This window comes from Neopelma chrysocephalum, unplaced genomic scaffold (genome assembly GCF_003984885.1).
Source record: "Neopelma chrysocephalum unplaced genomic scaffold, ASM398488v2 Primary Assembly neopelma1_59, whole genome shotgun sequence".
Taxonomy (NCBI): Eukaryota; Metazoa; Chordata; class Aves; order Passeriformes; family Pipridae; genus Neopelma; species Neopelma chrysocephalum.
The window spans coordinates 28148126-28161694 of NW_020897714.1; the positions used below are offsets into that span (position 1 = coordinate 28148126).

The 13569-nt window shown below is 40.9% G+C and overlaps 1 protein-coding gene across 1 annotated transcript in view; it reads right to left on the reverse strand.

Moving 5' to 3' along the window:
- Positions 1 to 3577: 3577 nt before the first annotated feature.
- KDM5A (lysine demethylase 5A) overlaps positions 3578 to 13569 on the reverse strand; it is a 50799-nt gene continuing 40807 nt past the window's right edge. Inside the window, exons 25-28 of the mRNA XM_027680665.1 lie at positions 12147 to 12306; positions 11404 to 11624; positions 8862 to 9272; positions 3578 to 6662 (exon numbers count right to left, since the gene is read on the reverse strand). Of these exons, the coding sequence (XP_027536466.1) occupies positions 6450 to 6662; positions 8862 to 9272; positions 11404 to 11624; positions 12147 to 12306 (1005 nt within the window). The 3' untranslated portion in view covers positions 3578 to 6449. The remainder of the gene's footprint in view (positions 6663 to 8861; positions 9273 to 11403; positions 11625 to 12146; positions 12307 to 13569) is intronic.

The window sequence follows — 13569 nt, forward strand, 5'->3', positions numbered from 1 at the left end:
CTGGAAATGTCTAGATTTTGATCTCTGCAATGGCATTATCAGAGCAAAATACTGTAGAGACACACACAAGACCTGGCTAACTAAATTTCCAGCTCTATAAAGGGAAAAGTTAAATCATTAGCTGACAGAATTAAACAGAATATGTTCACCTGAGCTGTTTCTCAAATTCATAGTACAGATTTGCGTGGGCCCCACTGCTATCGCAGAACAGCAGTTGCAAACACCTCATTTCTCTGGGGAGCAACAAGTGTGCCCACTGCCCGGGGGGTGAGCTGAGCTGCTGCAAGGCTGAGCACAGACTGCATCAACCTGGAAAAGGAAGCAGCAGTTCGATCAGCTGGCACATCACCCATTCATTAAAAACAGATGCCAGGCTGGCTAGAGACATCAACCATCATCTCAGGACCTGTGTGTTCAGAGGTGGTTGCTCTCCTCGGGTATTAACACCCATAGCAGTTCCCTCTGGCACTTGTCTTTAAATGACTTTTGGGAGGAGGTGTGGGGTGATGCACACGCACAGACTGCCAAAAATTGACCTCTGGAAAGCCTCCAATTAAGACACAATGCCCCACCTAGGATTACAACTATTCACTGCAGAAGGGCTTTTGTTTCAAAGGCATTCAATGCATGTCTCCTTACAGGTATCTCTGTTTTTCAATAAACCCTTGCTGCTTTTATTTCCTTTACCTTGCAACTTAACACTCATTTGTACTGAGCCGTCTCATTACATAAGGCTCGATGCTCTCAATGTCTTGCTGTGCAGTTTCCAGCTGTCCTACGCATTTATCACCCTCCCAAAGCCAGCATGGCTAGAATTCCAATAAGGTCTGGATTTATAGCACCTCCCCCCTGCCTTGGTGCTCCAAGTAGAGTTCCTGTTTGGTTCAGGCAGGCTGACCAAACACATTCTCAGGGACCACAGCTGGAGAGGATGTGAAGTTCTCTGCTTTTCATTTTCATCTAACCAGAGTAAGGCTCAAATCTTGCTTTTAGCAGACCAGTTCTCAACATCTTACAGGGGTTTTGAGAAGTTATTTCGGGAATGACTGTAAGAAACTTTTTCCACCCTTTTAAAACCTTCCGTTTCCAACACACAAAATGACTGCTATTGTACAGCAGTTCTCTCAATCAGTCATTATTTCTAAAGATATGCAAAATGTACCTAGGATGACAGCAAGACATGTCTTAAAAGCAACTAGTGAATATCTGATTACTTTTTGCTTTCTTTTGCTACAACTCTATGTTGTGTTTACTCTAATAAGTGTTATTAGAACAACAGAAAAATGAAAGTGATAGCTCTCCTCAGACACCTGCCTAGTACACACACTACTGTTGAATGAAGGCTGCAGATCGTGTTGTTTCTCCTAGAAGAGGAGACGCCCCTGTTCATGATCCTTGTATTATGTCTTTCTTCCAGTGCAAAAAACTGCGTAAAAAAGGACCATGCATCAGTAACACTGAGAAACTTCAACCAGAGCAGCTTGGACGTGTATCTACATGTAAGGGACTGACATACCTGCTCACAGGCCCACATGGAGTTAGGTATGAGCAGCCCACTGAGAAACCTCTGGTTCTGCCACTTAGTTTTCCATGCATCTTAAAAACTGCAGTTCAGATAGGCTGTAGTTTTTTTCTTCAAATTTGATAAGCCACAATGATGAATGAAGCCTAGGAAAACATCTGTATGGAAGATCATTTTATTGATGGATTGTGATGAACCCTTCTGTACATCGTGCCCATTCAATGAAGGGGAGAAAGATTATGGAATCCTCCTCAAAGCCACATCCCGGCCCACAAGGGTTAAGGTGACTGGTAACAGTCACCAGTATAACCCCAGCCAAATCTGGGTGTCTTCTGTGATGAACTATAAGGACAAGGGGAAAGCAGTGGGCATTTACCCAGACTTACTGCAAAAACGTACCTGTGGAATGAATGGACAACATACAATGGGGGTGGAAAATGGGGTGGACTTCTGTGCTTAGACTTCAGTAGTCAACAATTTGAAATCTAGGAGGTGGCCAGCTGCAAGTGCAGTACCTCATGAGTTGGTACTGGAGACTACTGGTTTATGTCTTACCCACCTGGGTGGTGGGATAGAGCACGCTCATGTTTGCACATGACACAAAACAATGCTGGTGGAGGACAGAAGCAGGACACCCCAAAACATGGGAGGAGAGAACTCCCATTCAATTGGATCTTGACTGGCTGAAGTGATGTGCTGATGGAAAGTTTGTTAAGTCCATTAGCCCTGCACATAAGAAATAAGAAACCAAAAGACCTGGGGCTAACAGTGGCCACAATGATAAGAGTCAGCAGTACTTGCAGCTATAAAGGGCAGCACTGTACCAGCCTGCACAGTAAAAGCACGGGCAGCAAATTCAAAGAAGTTATTTTCCCCACATATTCAACACTTGTAAGATGCACCTGGAATATGATTATCCAGTCTGGGGCTCCTCATTACAAAACCAGACATGACCAACCTGTAGGAAGTCCAGTTGAGGACCACCAAGTCTGTTAGAAGGCTGCAGCTCATGACACGGCTCAAGGCAGCTGAGCTGGGTTTGTTCAGCTTGGAAATTACGGCTGCAGGACCTGCAGTCTTCAACTACCTAATGCATGGTTGAAGAAAATATGGAGCCAGACTCTTTTAAGTGGCAACAGGCGAGCTACAGCAAGGGAGACTCTGTACATTAGATAAAAGTTTGCGCTGAAGATACTACAAAACCAAACAGGAAGTCAGAGGTTGTTAAATGCTCATTTCTGGAAATACTCAAAATTTTATTGGACACAGCCCTGAAAAACTTCACCCCCTTTCAAAGTCAGCACTGCTCTAGTCAGGAGGTTGACCCATATGACCTCCAGAAGTACCCTCCAACCTAAATTTACTCTGTGGTTCTAAAAACTGAAAAGATCAATGCAAGCTTCACAGTGTGGCTAATGTAACAGACAACTGTCTGTTATCTTATGTTGTGTGACTGTATTCCAATCCCTCAAGATAATTTCCATAATATCATCAATATTACCTTAAGCCCTCATTATCAAATAGTCCAGGCTGCACAAGCATTCAGCTACAGATGATCTGTCAAACCAATAAATCCTAAAAGCAATGGTACTGAAGGTCAGGAGTGACATTTCTCTCTCTGCAAGTAAAGCTGCCAAATTCCAGGCTCTGGGTTTTACAAAGAAAGCTTGAAACCACACAGTTTGTATAAGACACACAACTCAAGTCCTGACCATTTTCAGCCCCTCACAACACCTTAGGTGATTTTTTTGACCTTATGTGTCAGACACATGGAAAAAAACAACATAAACAGTGGCTAGTAGCCTTTGTAGGCATTAAGACGTACCTTTCTATATACACACAAGCTAATGTTTTTTATATACTGAGATTTTGTCCCCAAAGCGTGAGAGATTTTTTTCTACAGCAGTAGTAGACCTGTAAGAACATTATTACCTTAGCTCAAGTTTGGGTTGCTTCTTTACATATGTTTCTATAAAAATTCAAACCCCTAAGATCTGGAGACAATACCACAGCTGTAGCTTTAGGTTTTTCAACCACTAACTACATATCTACAGATTTTTCCAAAAGTTAACATTTATTCATAAGTTCATACTATCAGCAATCCTTTGATAGGAATTATGCTCTTAAAAAACAAGCTTAAAACAATAAGATGTGAAGCTAATAATGGTCTTCAATTTATGAACACCTTATCCAAAATCAGACGAGACACCTGTAACAAGAAAAAGTGTGGCAACCTCCTTTCAACAGCGAAATAGAGGCTCTATGAAAAGGCTATACGAAAAACAGCTACTAAAAATGTGACTTTTGCACATGATTTGCACATTTCTTTCTGTTGTTTACTCCTTTCTATGCTTGTTACAAGCAGAATGAGGACAGTTGCATCATACAGCTGTTTGTTTCCATCTTGTTGTAACCGGTGCTACTGTTAACATTCTCCACCACACCTTCTACGCAGAGAAACAGGAACATGCAATGCAGATTTACTCAAAAGATCTCTTTTCCAGTTGATGGTGATTACACATAACAACGACTTTATCGCGACAGAGAATGCAGGAATGGTTAAGAGGATATGCTCAGTGGCTAACAGGATATGCTAACCATATTTTCCCTGTTGTGTCACGGATTCTAGGAGTCAGGAAAGAATACAGAACACTGGGATTCCTTAAGAAATCTTGTACTAGTCTACTTCTGGAACGATTAAACATCTGTGACAGATAGTCTATCCACTCCATATAGGGAAACATTTATGTAGTACCATCAGTTAAAGCTTGAAGGAAAGTAACAACTGTTTAAACCAGTTTACCAAAACTAAGTGTACATTGAGAAGAAAAAAATTTAACTGGAGGCAAAAAGAGGGTATGTCTAGCTATAGCATAGACTCCTTCATAAATAAGTAAACAAATAATACTCTTAAGTTTGCTAGGGTGCCCGTTCAGCCACATGCTTAACCAGAGCTTGCTTTTGCTTTTAACACCATTTTAGTCTTTAAGGAGCAGGAATTAAAAGTCTGTGCCCAATTTGCACTTAAAGCCCCCAAGACCCCATATCTTCTGCCCTCCATCTTATTTTTCTTTTGCACATCTTCCTCTTCTCAGGTAGCAGGCACAAAGAAAAGAAAGCAATAAAGTTCCATCTACCTGAGCTGAGTATTTTTTTTTTGGATGGATAATTCTGCCAGATAAATAAACTTCCAAATATTAGAGAACAAGAGAAGGGACACAGAATAGTCAAGACAGCACACTTTTGTTTTTGTCAATATTTCTTTAAATCCCAATCCAGCTCCTAGTAAGACTGGACACTACTTACAACACTCCTAGAACTGCAGAAGAATGGAAACACAATAGGGAGCGAGTGGAGGGGGGAGACAGCTCAGTGGCTGACTTCAGACATTCACATACACAAAGCCAGCATCCACTGGACTCCTTAAGGCCCAGATGCCCCACTAATAGGAACAAACCCAAACACAAAGGTAGCACATGAAATGTATTTACCTATTTAAACACAGGCAGCTGGTCAAGCTACAATGGGGAAGGTAACTGCTAATTCCTTGTACTACAAGGAAGGAATGGAGTAAAAAAACCCAAGCCCACGGGCAGGTTTTTGCTTTGTGAACCTCTGTCTGTGCTGCTGGTTAACAGTGGTAAGTATAAAAAAATCAAAGAAAAATAATCTATTTATAGAACAAGTCAGTAGTCTGAGACATTTAGAAAAAAGTAAAAACAAGTCCTTCTTTAAAAATGGATTTACTAAAACAACTGTCACCCAGGATGACCCCAAGCCCCTCTGGTCCTCTGGCAAAGCCAGGGGCGACTTCAAACAAGAACTGTTGCTGATTGTACACTGGTGCACATCCAGCAAAGCCAGCAGGGAGGGGGATTTGCACTGTGAACAGTATCTGCAGACTGCTTGTGGTATCACAGGAGGCCATGCCCGTAGCCTGGTGATACTGGAAATAGTTGTGAGTGAAACTTTTCACAGAAGCACATGTGCTCAAGCCCTCTGAGGTAAGTGGGCTGTCTTCTTTCCTTCCCATCCCTGGGTACAGATCTCAGAAGCTGGTGCCCTGGGTGCTGTACCTCCTCGCCAGCTCCATCCTGCGCGAGACAACTTTAATGTGCAGGAGTGCAGAACTCTAAGCAAAGCCTAGAAAAGGAGAGGGCATCCCCACGGAAAGGGAAGCACTCTGCTCTTCCCAAGTTCTGGTCTAGCTAGACATTATCAATGTTTTCTGGCCCTCCTCAGGACAGGAAGATCGACTGTTTCCCACCGAGGAAAAAGTTTTGCCTAGTGGAGTAGAGTTGGGTTTCTTTTTTGGTAAACACAACCTTTGCTGATTTCTGAGATTATGAGCTCCTGTGCCCTTTAGCTACAAAAGAGAAATGAAAAGAAATTCATCCACTTGCTCCCATCCTTATAGTGTAGTGTTAGCTGCCTGGATATGGAGGCAATTTAACTCTCCCAATACATTACTCAGTGCTCTGGGCTGGCATGGAGAGGCAAAAGATAACTTCTGAAGTCACCTCCTTAGGATAACCTGATAGGCCCAAAAGCTCCAGCCTGTGCCCACCAATTCCAGGCCAGCTCCACTGCCAACATGTACTTCTAACACCCTGAAGTGTCTAATCTAACAGCCTTGAGTTTGCTCAGTCTCTAAGAGCAACAGCCACACTCAAAGATGGAAACACTCAAGTCAGAAAACACTGGCTGGAGCTCCTAATCAGGCGGTGTCTGCATAGATGAGTCGGTACCACTGTGCCTTGACATTCCCATTGTATGAAGGAAGCCAGCTGTAAGGAACGGACCAACTCTGCTGCAGGTCTGTACATCCTTGGAAGTGAAGCTCAGTGGCTACATTAGCTTCAAACCCTCTCTTCCTGTAGGGTTTCAGTGGTCCATTTCCCAACAAGTTCTGGGCATCGAGTAGTTGCTAACTTGTCTCCTTAAGATCTTCCATTGGTAGTTTGTAGCTCAACAAGAAGGGAGGAGGTGGTGCGTGAGCAGGGCTGCTCGGTCCCTGCATGGGTTTCTTTGCACAGTTTATACAGATGTAATCCTCATTCTCAGCCATTTCGGGAGAGACACCGACACAGACTTGATGGAACCACTCATCGCAGCCACCGTCACACTGCACCCAGTCCACCTGCAAGAGAGCACAGCAGCAACACGTGGCACGTTACAAGGAAGGACAGACAGGCACAGTTTACATGGAGAAAATACCTTCCATTAAACCCAACTGAGGTGCCTACACATAACAGCTTTTGGGCACAAATTAATGCCCTACAGAGCTTGTTTTAATAACTGCTTCAGTTTAATAAAAAATAACTCTTCCAACAAACCTCTTGCATCCTTAGACCACAACAATACAAATATACACTGCTACTATTGAGGAAGATGACTCAGCTCTCCTCAAATGAAAGCAGGTGTGCTAGAACACATTTAAAACAAGAGGACGCTCAGGGACGTTACTTCAGCATAGATGAAAGTCTACAAATACACATTCTAAATTATATACATCCCCTTAGATGCATTATCAAATGGCAGCTTTTGAAGCCTAAAAATTACAGAAAACAAAAGGATTGATGATTTTTGGGGGGAGAGAAATAGCCATGTGACATCAATAGCTTTAATACTTTTCTACCAGCTAGATATTGGGTATACAGCTGGCTACCAAATGCCAAAAAATGCACACACAACTCCAGCTCCTAAACATCATAACATCTAACCTAGAATATTTCAGACTTTGAGTTGAACTTGCTATAGAACAATTGGGAAAAACATAAAAAAGTAAATTAAAACTTAGGAAGGAAAAAAGATTCATTATTTGATTTCTGCAATTCCCTGAATAAAAGTCCATGTTCATTTGAGCCAGTGGGTGGAAACTGTGATCTGCAGGATAAGAAACACAGATTCTCCATTCTAATGGCATGCATTGGTACAGCTATAAAAATGGCTACTGCTGTAGTTCTGCTTTCACCTCACAGAGGAACGTGAGGTGAAAATTATTCTATTTTCGTATATTAGCAAAACAGCACTAGTGCCAACCTATCAAAATGAAGAAACATTATCATCTCAAGATTTTTACTTTAGTTTGTAGCAAACTACTCCTGAACATATTTTCAAAGTGACTAGTAATGGTCACCAACAGCTGCGGCTTCAGTCATTATATTCCTGTATCTGCCATGTTTCAACTTGTCACACAAGTACGTATGTATGGTGTTCACCTGCCAAATGTACTAAAGTACATCCAACCTTATGGCAAGGTGGTCATTCCATTAAAAACTTCGATTATACAATCAGGAATTTTACTCAGTTTCATTCATGGAAGTTTGACAAATTTAGTACAACCTTATTTATAATAGGAGCTTAAAGGCACTCTCCTCCTGCTTACAATCTCAATTTCCATAAAAATGTACTAATATGAGGTACATATCACCTGTGAAGTAAAGAGAATAAAAAGACTATTGTATTTTGAGTGACTGAGTGTAATTTCTAACCTTGATCTAAGTTTAAGACTTCAAAACTGGTCTTTTAACTGGTCTTTTTGACTGTTCCAATGAAGACTTGAACTCAACGTTTCAATTCTGCACAACAAGAAATAAGTTCTTTCTATTTGCACTTACTCCTACTCTCCCTTGTGCAGGTCAGTGCAGTATAATCTCAATTCCACAGTTATTTGGGGTGTGTTTTTTCTACTTTCTAGAAAGCAGAAAAAAACATTTTGAAAAACATTTATCTGATCATCAATTAGTCAGTGTTAAAAGCTGACAATTAGGATAGGCAGTACCACAGAGACAAGCAGATCAAGTTTCTTTTGTAATAATCCAATCAGGTCTAAAATCACTGATTATTCATCTCCAACAAGAAAAACGAAGCACTGAAGTTGGTAGATCACTCAGCCTGCAACATCACTGTTCCCAGACTGTATGCAAGAAATACAGAAAATTTACTCCATTTAGGAACATCGCACATCCCACTCCTGCTCAGAAACACAGGAACATTTCTATCTGAGTCAAAGAATTAATCCTTTGAATCAGCCAATGCATGTTGCACATAGTCAACAAAATATTACACAGCTTGAAGAAGTTAAACTTCCCAACCAAGACCTTTACCCGGATTCTGATTTTCCATCTTTTCCTGTTTTAAAGTACCCAAGAGAGGAAGGAAGATCCACAGTTTAATCTGCTACATCTACACCTGTGTACCTACCCAAGTACTACTCCATCCTCTCTTATTTCTAATCACACCACTTTGGTTTCTCATGCTGTTCAACCTAAATAAGGCACAGAGGGGGTTTGACTTTGCATGGAATTGCCTGTGACAGAACTAAAGGAAAACTCACTTTGTCCTTGCAGGGCCTTTGGCAGTTCTGTGCAGCACACACGGCATTCTCGTCATCCGACTCTTCTGCTCCTGACCAGTCGTACTTAGAAGGAATATCTAGAATCTTCTTCTCTCTTTTTTTCTCTGTGCTCTCCTTTACTAGTTCTACCTTGGCAACAACTGCCTTCTCTCTCTTCTTCTTCCGCTCCTCTTCCTTAGCCAGTTTCTTCGCCAGCTTGTTCAGCTCCTTTGTCTTATCCATGGTGAGTTTTAGCTTCTTCTTCTTAGGTTTTTCCAGTTTTTTCAGCTCTTTAGATTTTTGCTTCATATCTCCAAAGAATTGCTCTGCTCTCTCCAGTTTTCGTTTCCGCTTCCTCTCAGAAGAGTCTCTCCCTCTCATTTTCAGCGGTTTTTCATCCATGCTGTCATCCTTCATGGAAAGAGTGAAGAGAGATTTTTATTCAAATGCAAATTTCCTGCAAACCTGACATCTGAGAGATGTACTTACCTCTACCATTATGCTGACATAGTATGAAGAAACCTATTCAACAACATACAGTTACAAATTCTAAGTAAAAAGGCACTTAACTTTATTTTCACCATATTTGAAAAAATTCAGTGTTATCAACTGTGTCAAAGTACAATCAATCAAAAATACCCAGCGGAAAAAGTAAATCATCAGCAAGAGTAAGGAGGCAAAATAAGCAATAATTACAACTCCCTTCTCACATTGTTTTTTAACAGAAGTTGAGAAGATTAATAATTTGTTAGATGCTCTTGCTTATTTTTCATCCGAGGTCAGTCTTGCCTGTAATTATTTTTGAGAGAAAGCAACTGCTATTTTGGAGATTAACATAGCATAATTGGTGAATTCTTAAAATGGATCATCAACTCAAGCAAGAGAAAAAAGTAACATCAGTTATTTGAAAAGCTTCCAAACTGGCAGACATTGTAAATATCCTGGCGTCATCGACAGCTCTTAAATAACAGATTCAGATCAGAAGTGAGGCTTAAAACTGGCCAACTCTGTCCCTGCAGGTAGCATTCACAGTGACAAGTCCTATTTATATCTGAAAGATTCACATGTATAGCTCCTCTGTAGAAACAGGATTGACTCAATTTCAGTTAATCCAGCTATACACTTAAATAATTATTAATAGATTAAGAACATACTACAGGTGAGTAAAGACACTCTGTTTACTGTACATTACTTAATATAGCTACTCCACCCAAAACCAAATCCTCTCAAGATTATTTTACAAAAGTCTGCTTATTTTGTATGTAAACGGACATGGAAAATATTCAATTCAAAATGAGTAGTTCTGGTCAAACAAGTATTCATAAGGGTTAACCAGAAAGTGTCATAACACATACACATCCCACACCCCTTATCCCACTCCCCTGAAAAAAAGCTTTGCTTAACTATTAATATAACAGTCTGGAATACTATTTATAAATTGTTATTTACTGGCATTCAAACTGTTCCTCAATCAACTCCATGCCAAAACTATTATATTAAAAGAACATTAAGCTTAGGAAGTACTCAGGTTGAAAAGTGGTAAAGCAGCAGTACTTGGGAGGCAGGGTCAGTTTTATACTACTGCCCTAACTGATGGCAGTTTGGCAACACTTTTAACTCATCCATTGTATATGGAAGGCACTCAGAAAATGAGACACCAATTAACGTGCTCATCTGACCTTCACAGCATGCAACCTTCCATCTTGTATTACTGTACACCACCAAGAAATCAAGAAAGAGCCATCTTCCATGTGCTTCCTGTGCATAACCCAAAAAGCAATCACATACTCCATAGCCACACATGGTCAAACTAACCCCTAACTGCTGCTGGCAGATGATAAAGAATGGTTTCCAGTCGAGTTCTTCAACACAAGAGTTGACCTCTTCCAGCACACACCCCTTGCCCACTGCACAAACGTGGCCAAGTCATTTTGACTCGACCTCAGAATCAGCAGATAAACCCATCTGATTCACTGTCAGCTGAGCAAAGCTATCAGGACATCTTCAAAGTATATGAATAAAAAAATTTCTATGTCTATGTTATTCTGAGGAAGGACAGGAATCTTATTACCTGCACGACCAAACCACGTTTTACTAAAAAATAAATGTTCTTTCCCCAGTAACAAAGTCCAGTAACATTTAAGTATAAAGTTATATAAGCTATGTGTAGACTTTCTATCTTTCTAAATGTTTTTTTGTAACTCTTTTGCAGATTAGTTCTGTTTCCAAGCATAATCAAGAACAGTGTTTCCTTTCCTAACCCCATATTTTCTAAAATAAGGTTTGCATATGGAACTGCTTGAGAGAACTGTTCTAAATATGGTTAATTGTGGAGGACAGTGCTACGGCATGAGTGAACAAGAAATAAAATTCTGGGTTTCTTATTCTGTTATTTTCTGGAATCTACTACTCCCCCGAGTTGAAATCCAAACATGTCAAGAAAGTAAGCACGCAACTACCCAAGACTATATTAAAAAAAACCCAGCAACATAATGTGGTGGGATTTTTGTTCCACACCAGAGTATTTCTTCAAGTTCCATACCTCCATGACATGAAGAAACCTCTCCTCAGAGGGTGGGTGAGTCGCCTGTAAAATCCGCCAGATGTGCTGAGTTTCATCCAGCGATACCTCCAGTAGATCTCCCACCATCATTAGATCTTCCAGCTGAGCTTTTGCTCCAGGTGACAGCTCCAATACAGGGGGCTCCAAACTGCGAGGTACCAGTGGACTCTTCCGAGGCTGCTTCCTTGGAGTGCTAGAACCTTTCAGACAGGAGGCAGATCATAGAATCATTAAGGCTGGAAAACACCTCTAAGACCATTGAATCCAACTGTTAACCTGGCACTGCCAAGCCCACCACTAAACCATGTCCCCAAGTGCCACACCCGCATGTTTTTCGAATGCTTCCAGGGATGGTGATTGCACCATTTCCCTGGGCAGTCTGTTCCAATGTCTGACTGCCCTTCCAGCAAAGAAATTTTTCCTAAAAGCCAATCTAAACCTCCCCTTGGCAAAGTCATATAAAATAAAAGGAAGAGATGAAAACTAAAAGAAATTATATACTTTTTACAACACTGTAAAGAGGCAGACAATCCCAAGCAAAACGCATTGACACAGGTCTATATATGAGACATCAGGAAACTAACTGCAATGTAACTCTACTGTACCTTTTTACAGATATATTCTGTACAACTAGCAGGGGTAACAGAGCAGTTCCCTTCCTTACTGACTGCTCATCCCAGTTACCTATTTTATTTTATCTCAACGTGCACAAAAGGGAATACCTTGAGAGCAGCTTTTAGAAGCAGACGAATACGCGTGTTCGGCACAGAAGGAGGGAGCAGTCCACATGTGTGTCACCACTTCCTCTGATTTAATAGGGATTTCCTCATCACAAAACAAATTAGGTTCCAAGCTGCTAGAAGATTTTACACTGGCATTGTCCTGAAAGAGACCCACAGAAAACATGCAACATCTGGATCCAGAAAATACCTACTTCAAAGGAAATTCTACTAAGACTGAGCTGTTCCTAAAACCCGACTCTGAAACACCCCACCAGAGACACCGAGACCATGTGCAAAAGCTACAAATTATATCCCTACTTAAAAAATGGAGGAATACAGGAACTATGGAGATAGGTCAGTAGATTTATAGTTACTGCAAGAGAAACACTTGACAAGTTTCCTCACTCAGCAGTCCCTCCAGTATGATCTTCAGAAGTCAACATAACCAAAGGATGCTTACTCTTAGCCTACATAATTTATTATTTTGCTTGAAAAAACTGACTGCAAAACCACAAAGACAGGCATCTGTAGTAAAGCAGGGGTGTGCTGAGTGACTGTAGAAAGATCTTACAGGTGAGGTCCAGCACAGTCACAAATATCAAAATCCAGTGTTGTCCTAGGATTGGGACTTCTATGTCAGTCTCGAATCATTTTAAGACAGGACCAAACACTGAAAGAAGAGGGCTGTAATAGCTAAGACTGTTGTGAATATTTCCACAAACAGAGAACTTGGCTTGTGTTCAGCAAAATGAGTTATGTAAGATGCTGAACGCATTCAAGGTATTGGGTAAGATGGATGTTTGACTGTTTAGATACATCACACTGAATTGGGACATACGCCTTCAGGTGCAGCTGGACCCATCAGGACAAGAGACATTAGGAATCTCTTGGCAGTGGGAGCAGCTTTGTTTGGCTCCGCATTACATGAGGCAGAGAAACCAGAGAAGCACTAGCCCACCTGAGTAGATTCCCTGATGCTCCCTAGCACTAATTTATCCCTCTTCTTACTCGCCCCTGGAGGTGAAATTAGCTAGGACAATCTCCTCAACCAACCATTTATTTTCACAGCACTTTCCAGAATTCAGCTGTTTCATCATGTGTGTGATGAAACTGGACAACAGGTTTAACATTCTTAGCATACAACTGAAATCTTTCAGAAAACATTAAAAACAAGAAGCTGGCTTAAAAAAAGAGAAAGGCTACAGAGGAGTTATTGACAATATTTACCTGAAGATTAGTTGTGTGGGTCCCAAAATGGCCAACTCAGGAAATTGTAACACCCAGACACTGTCATTTCATGACATAAAAAGGGAGTTTAAGAATGGTAATCTCTCTCTCTGGCTTTCAGTTACAAGTTTAAAAGGAAGTGAAGTGCACACTAATGATTTCTGTACAGAACTACAAGTGGGAAATTCAAATTTAA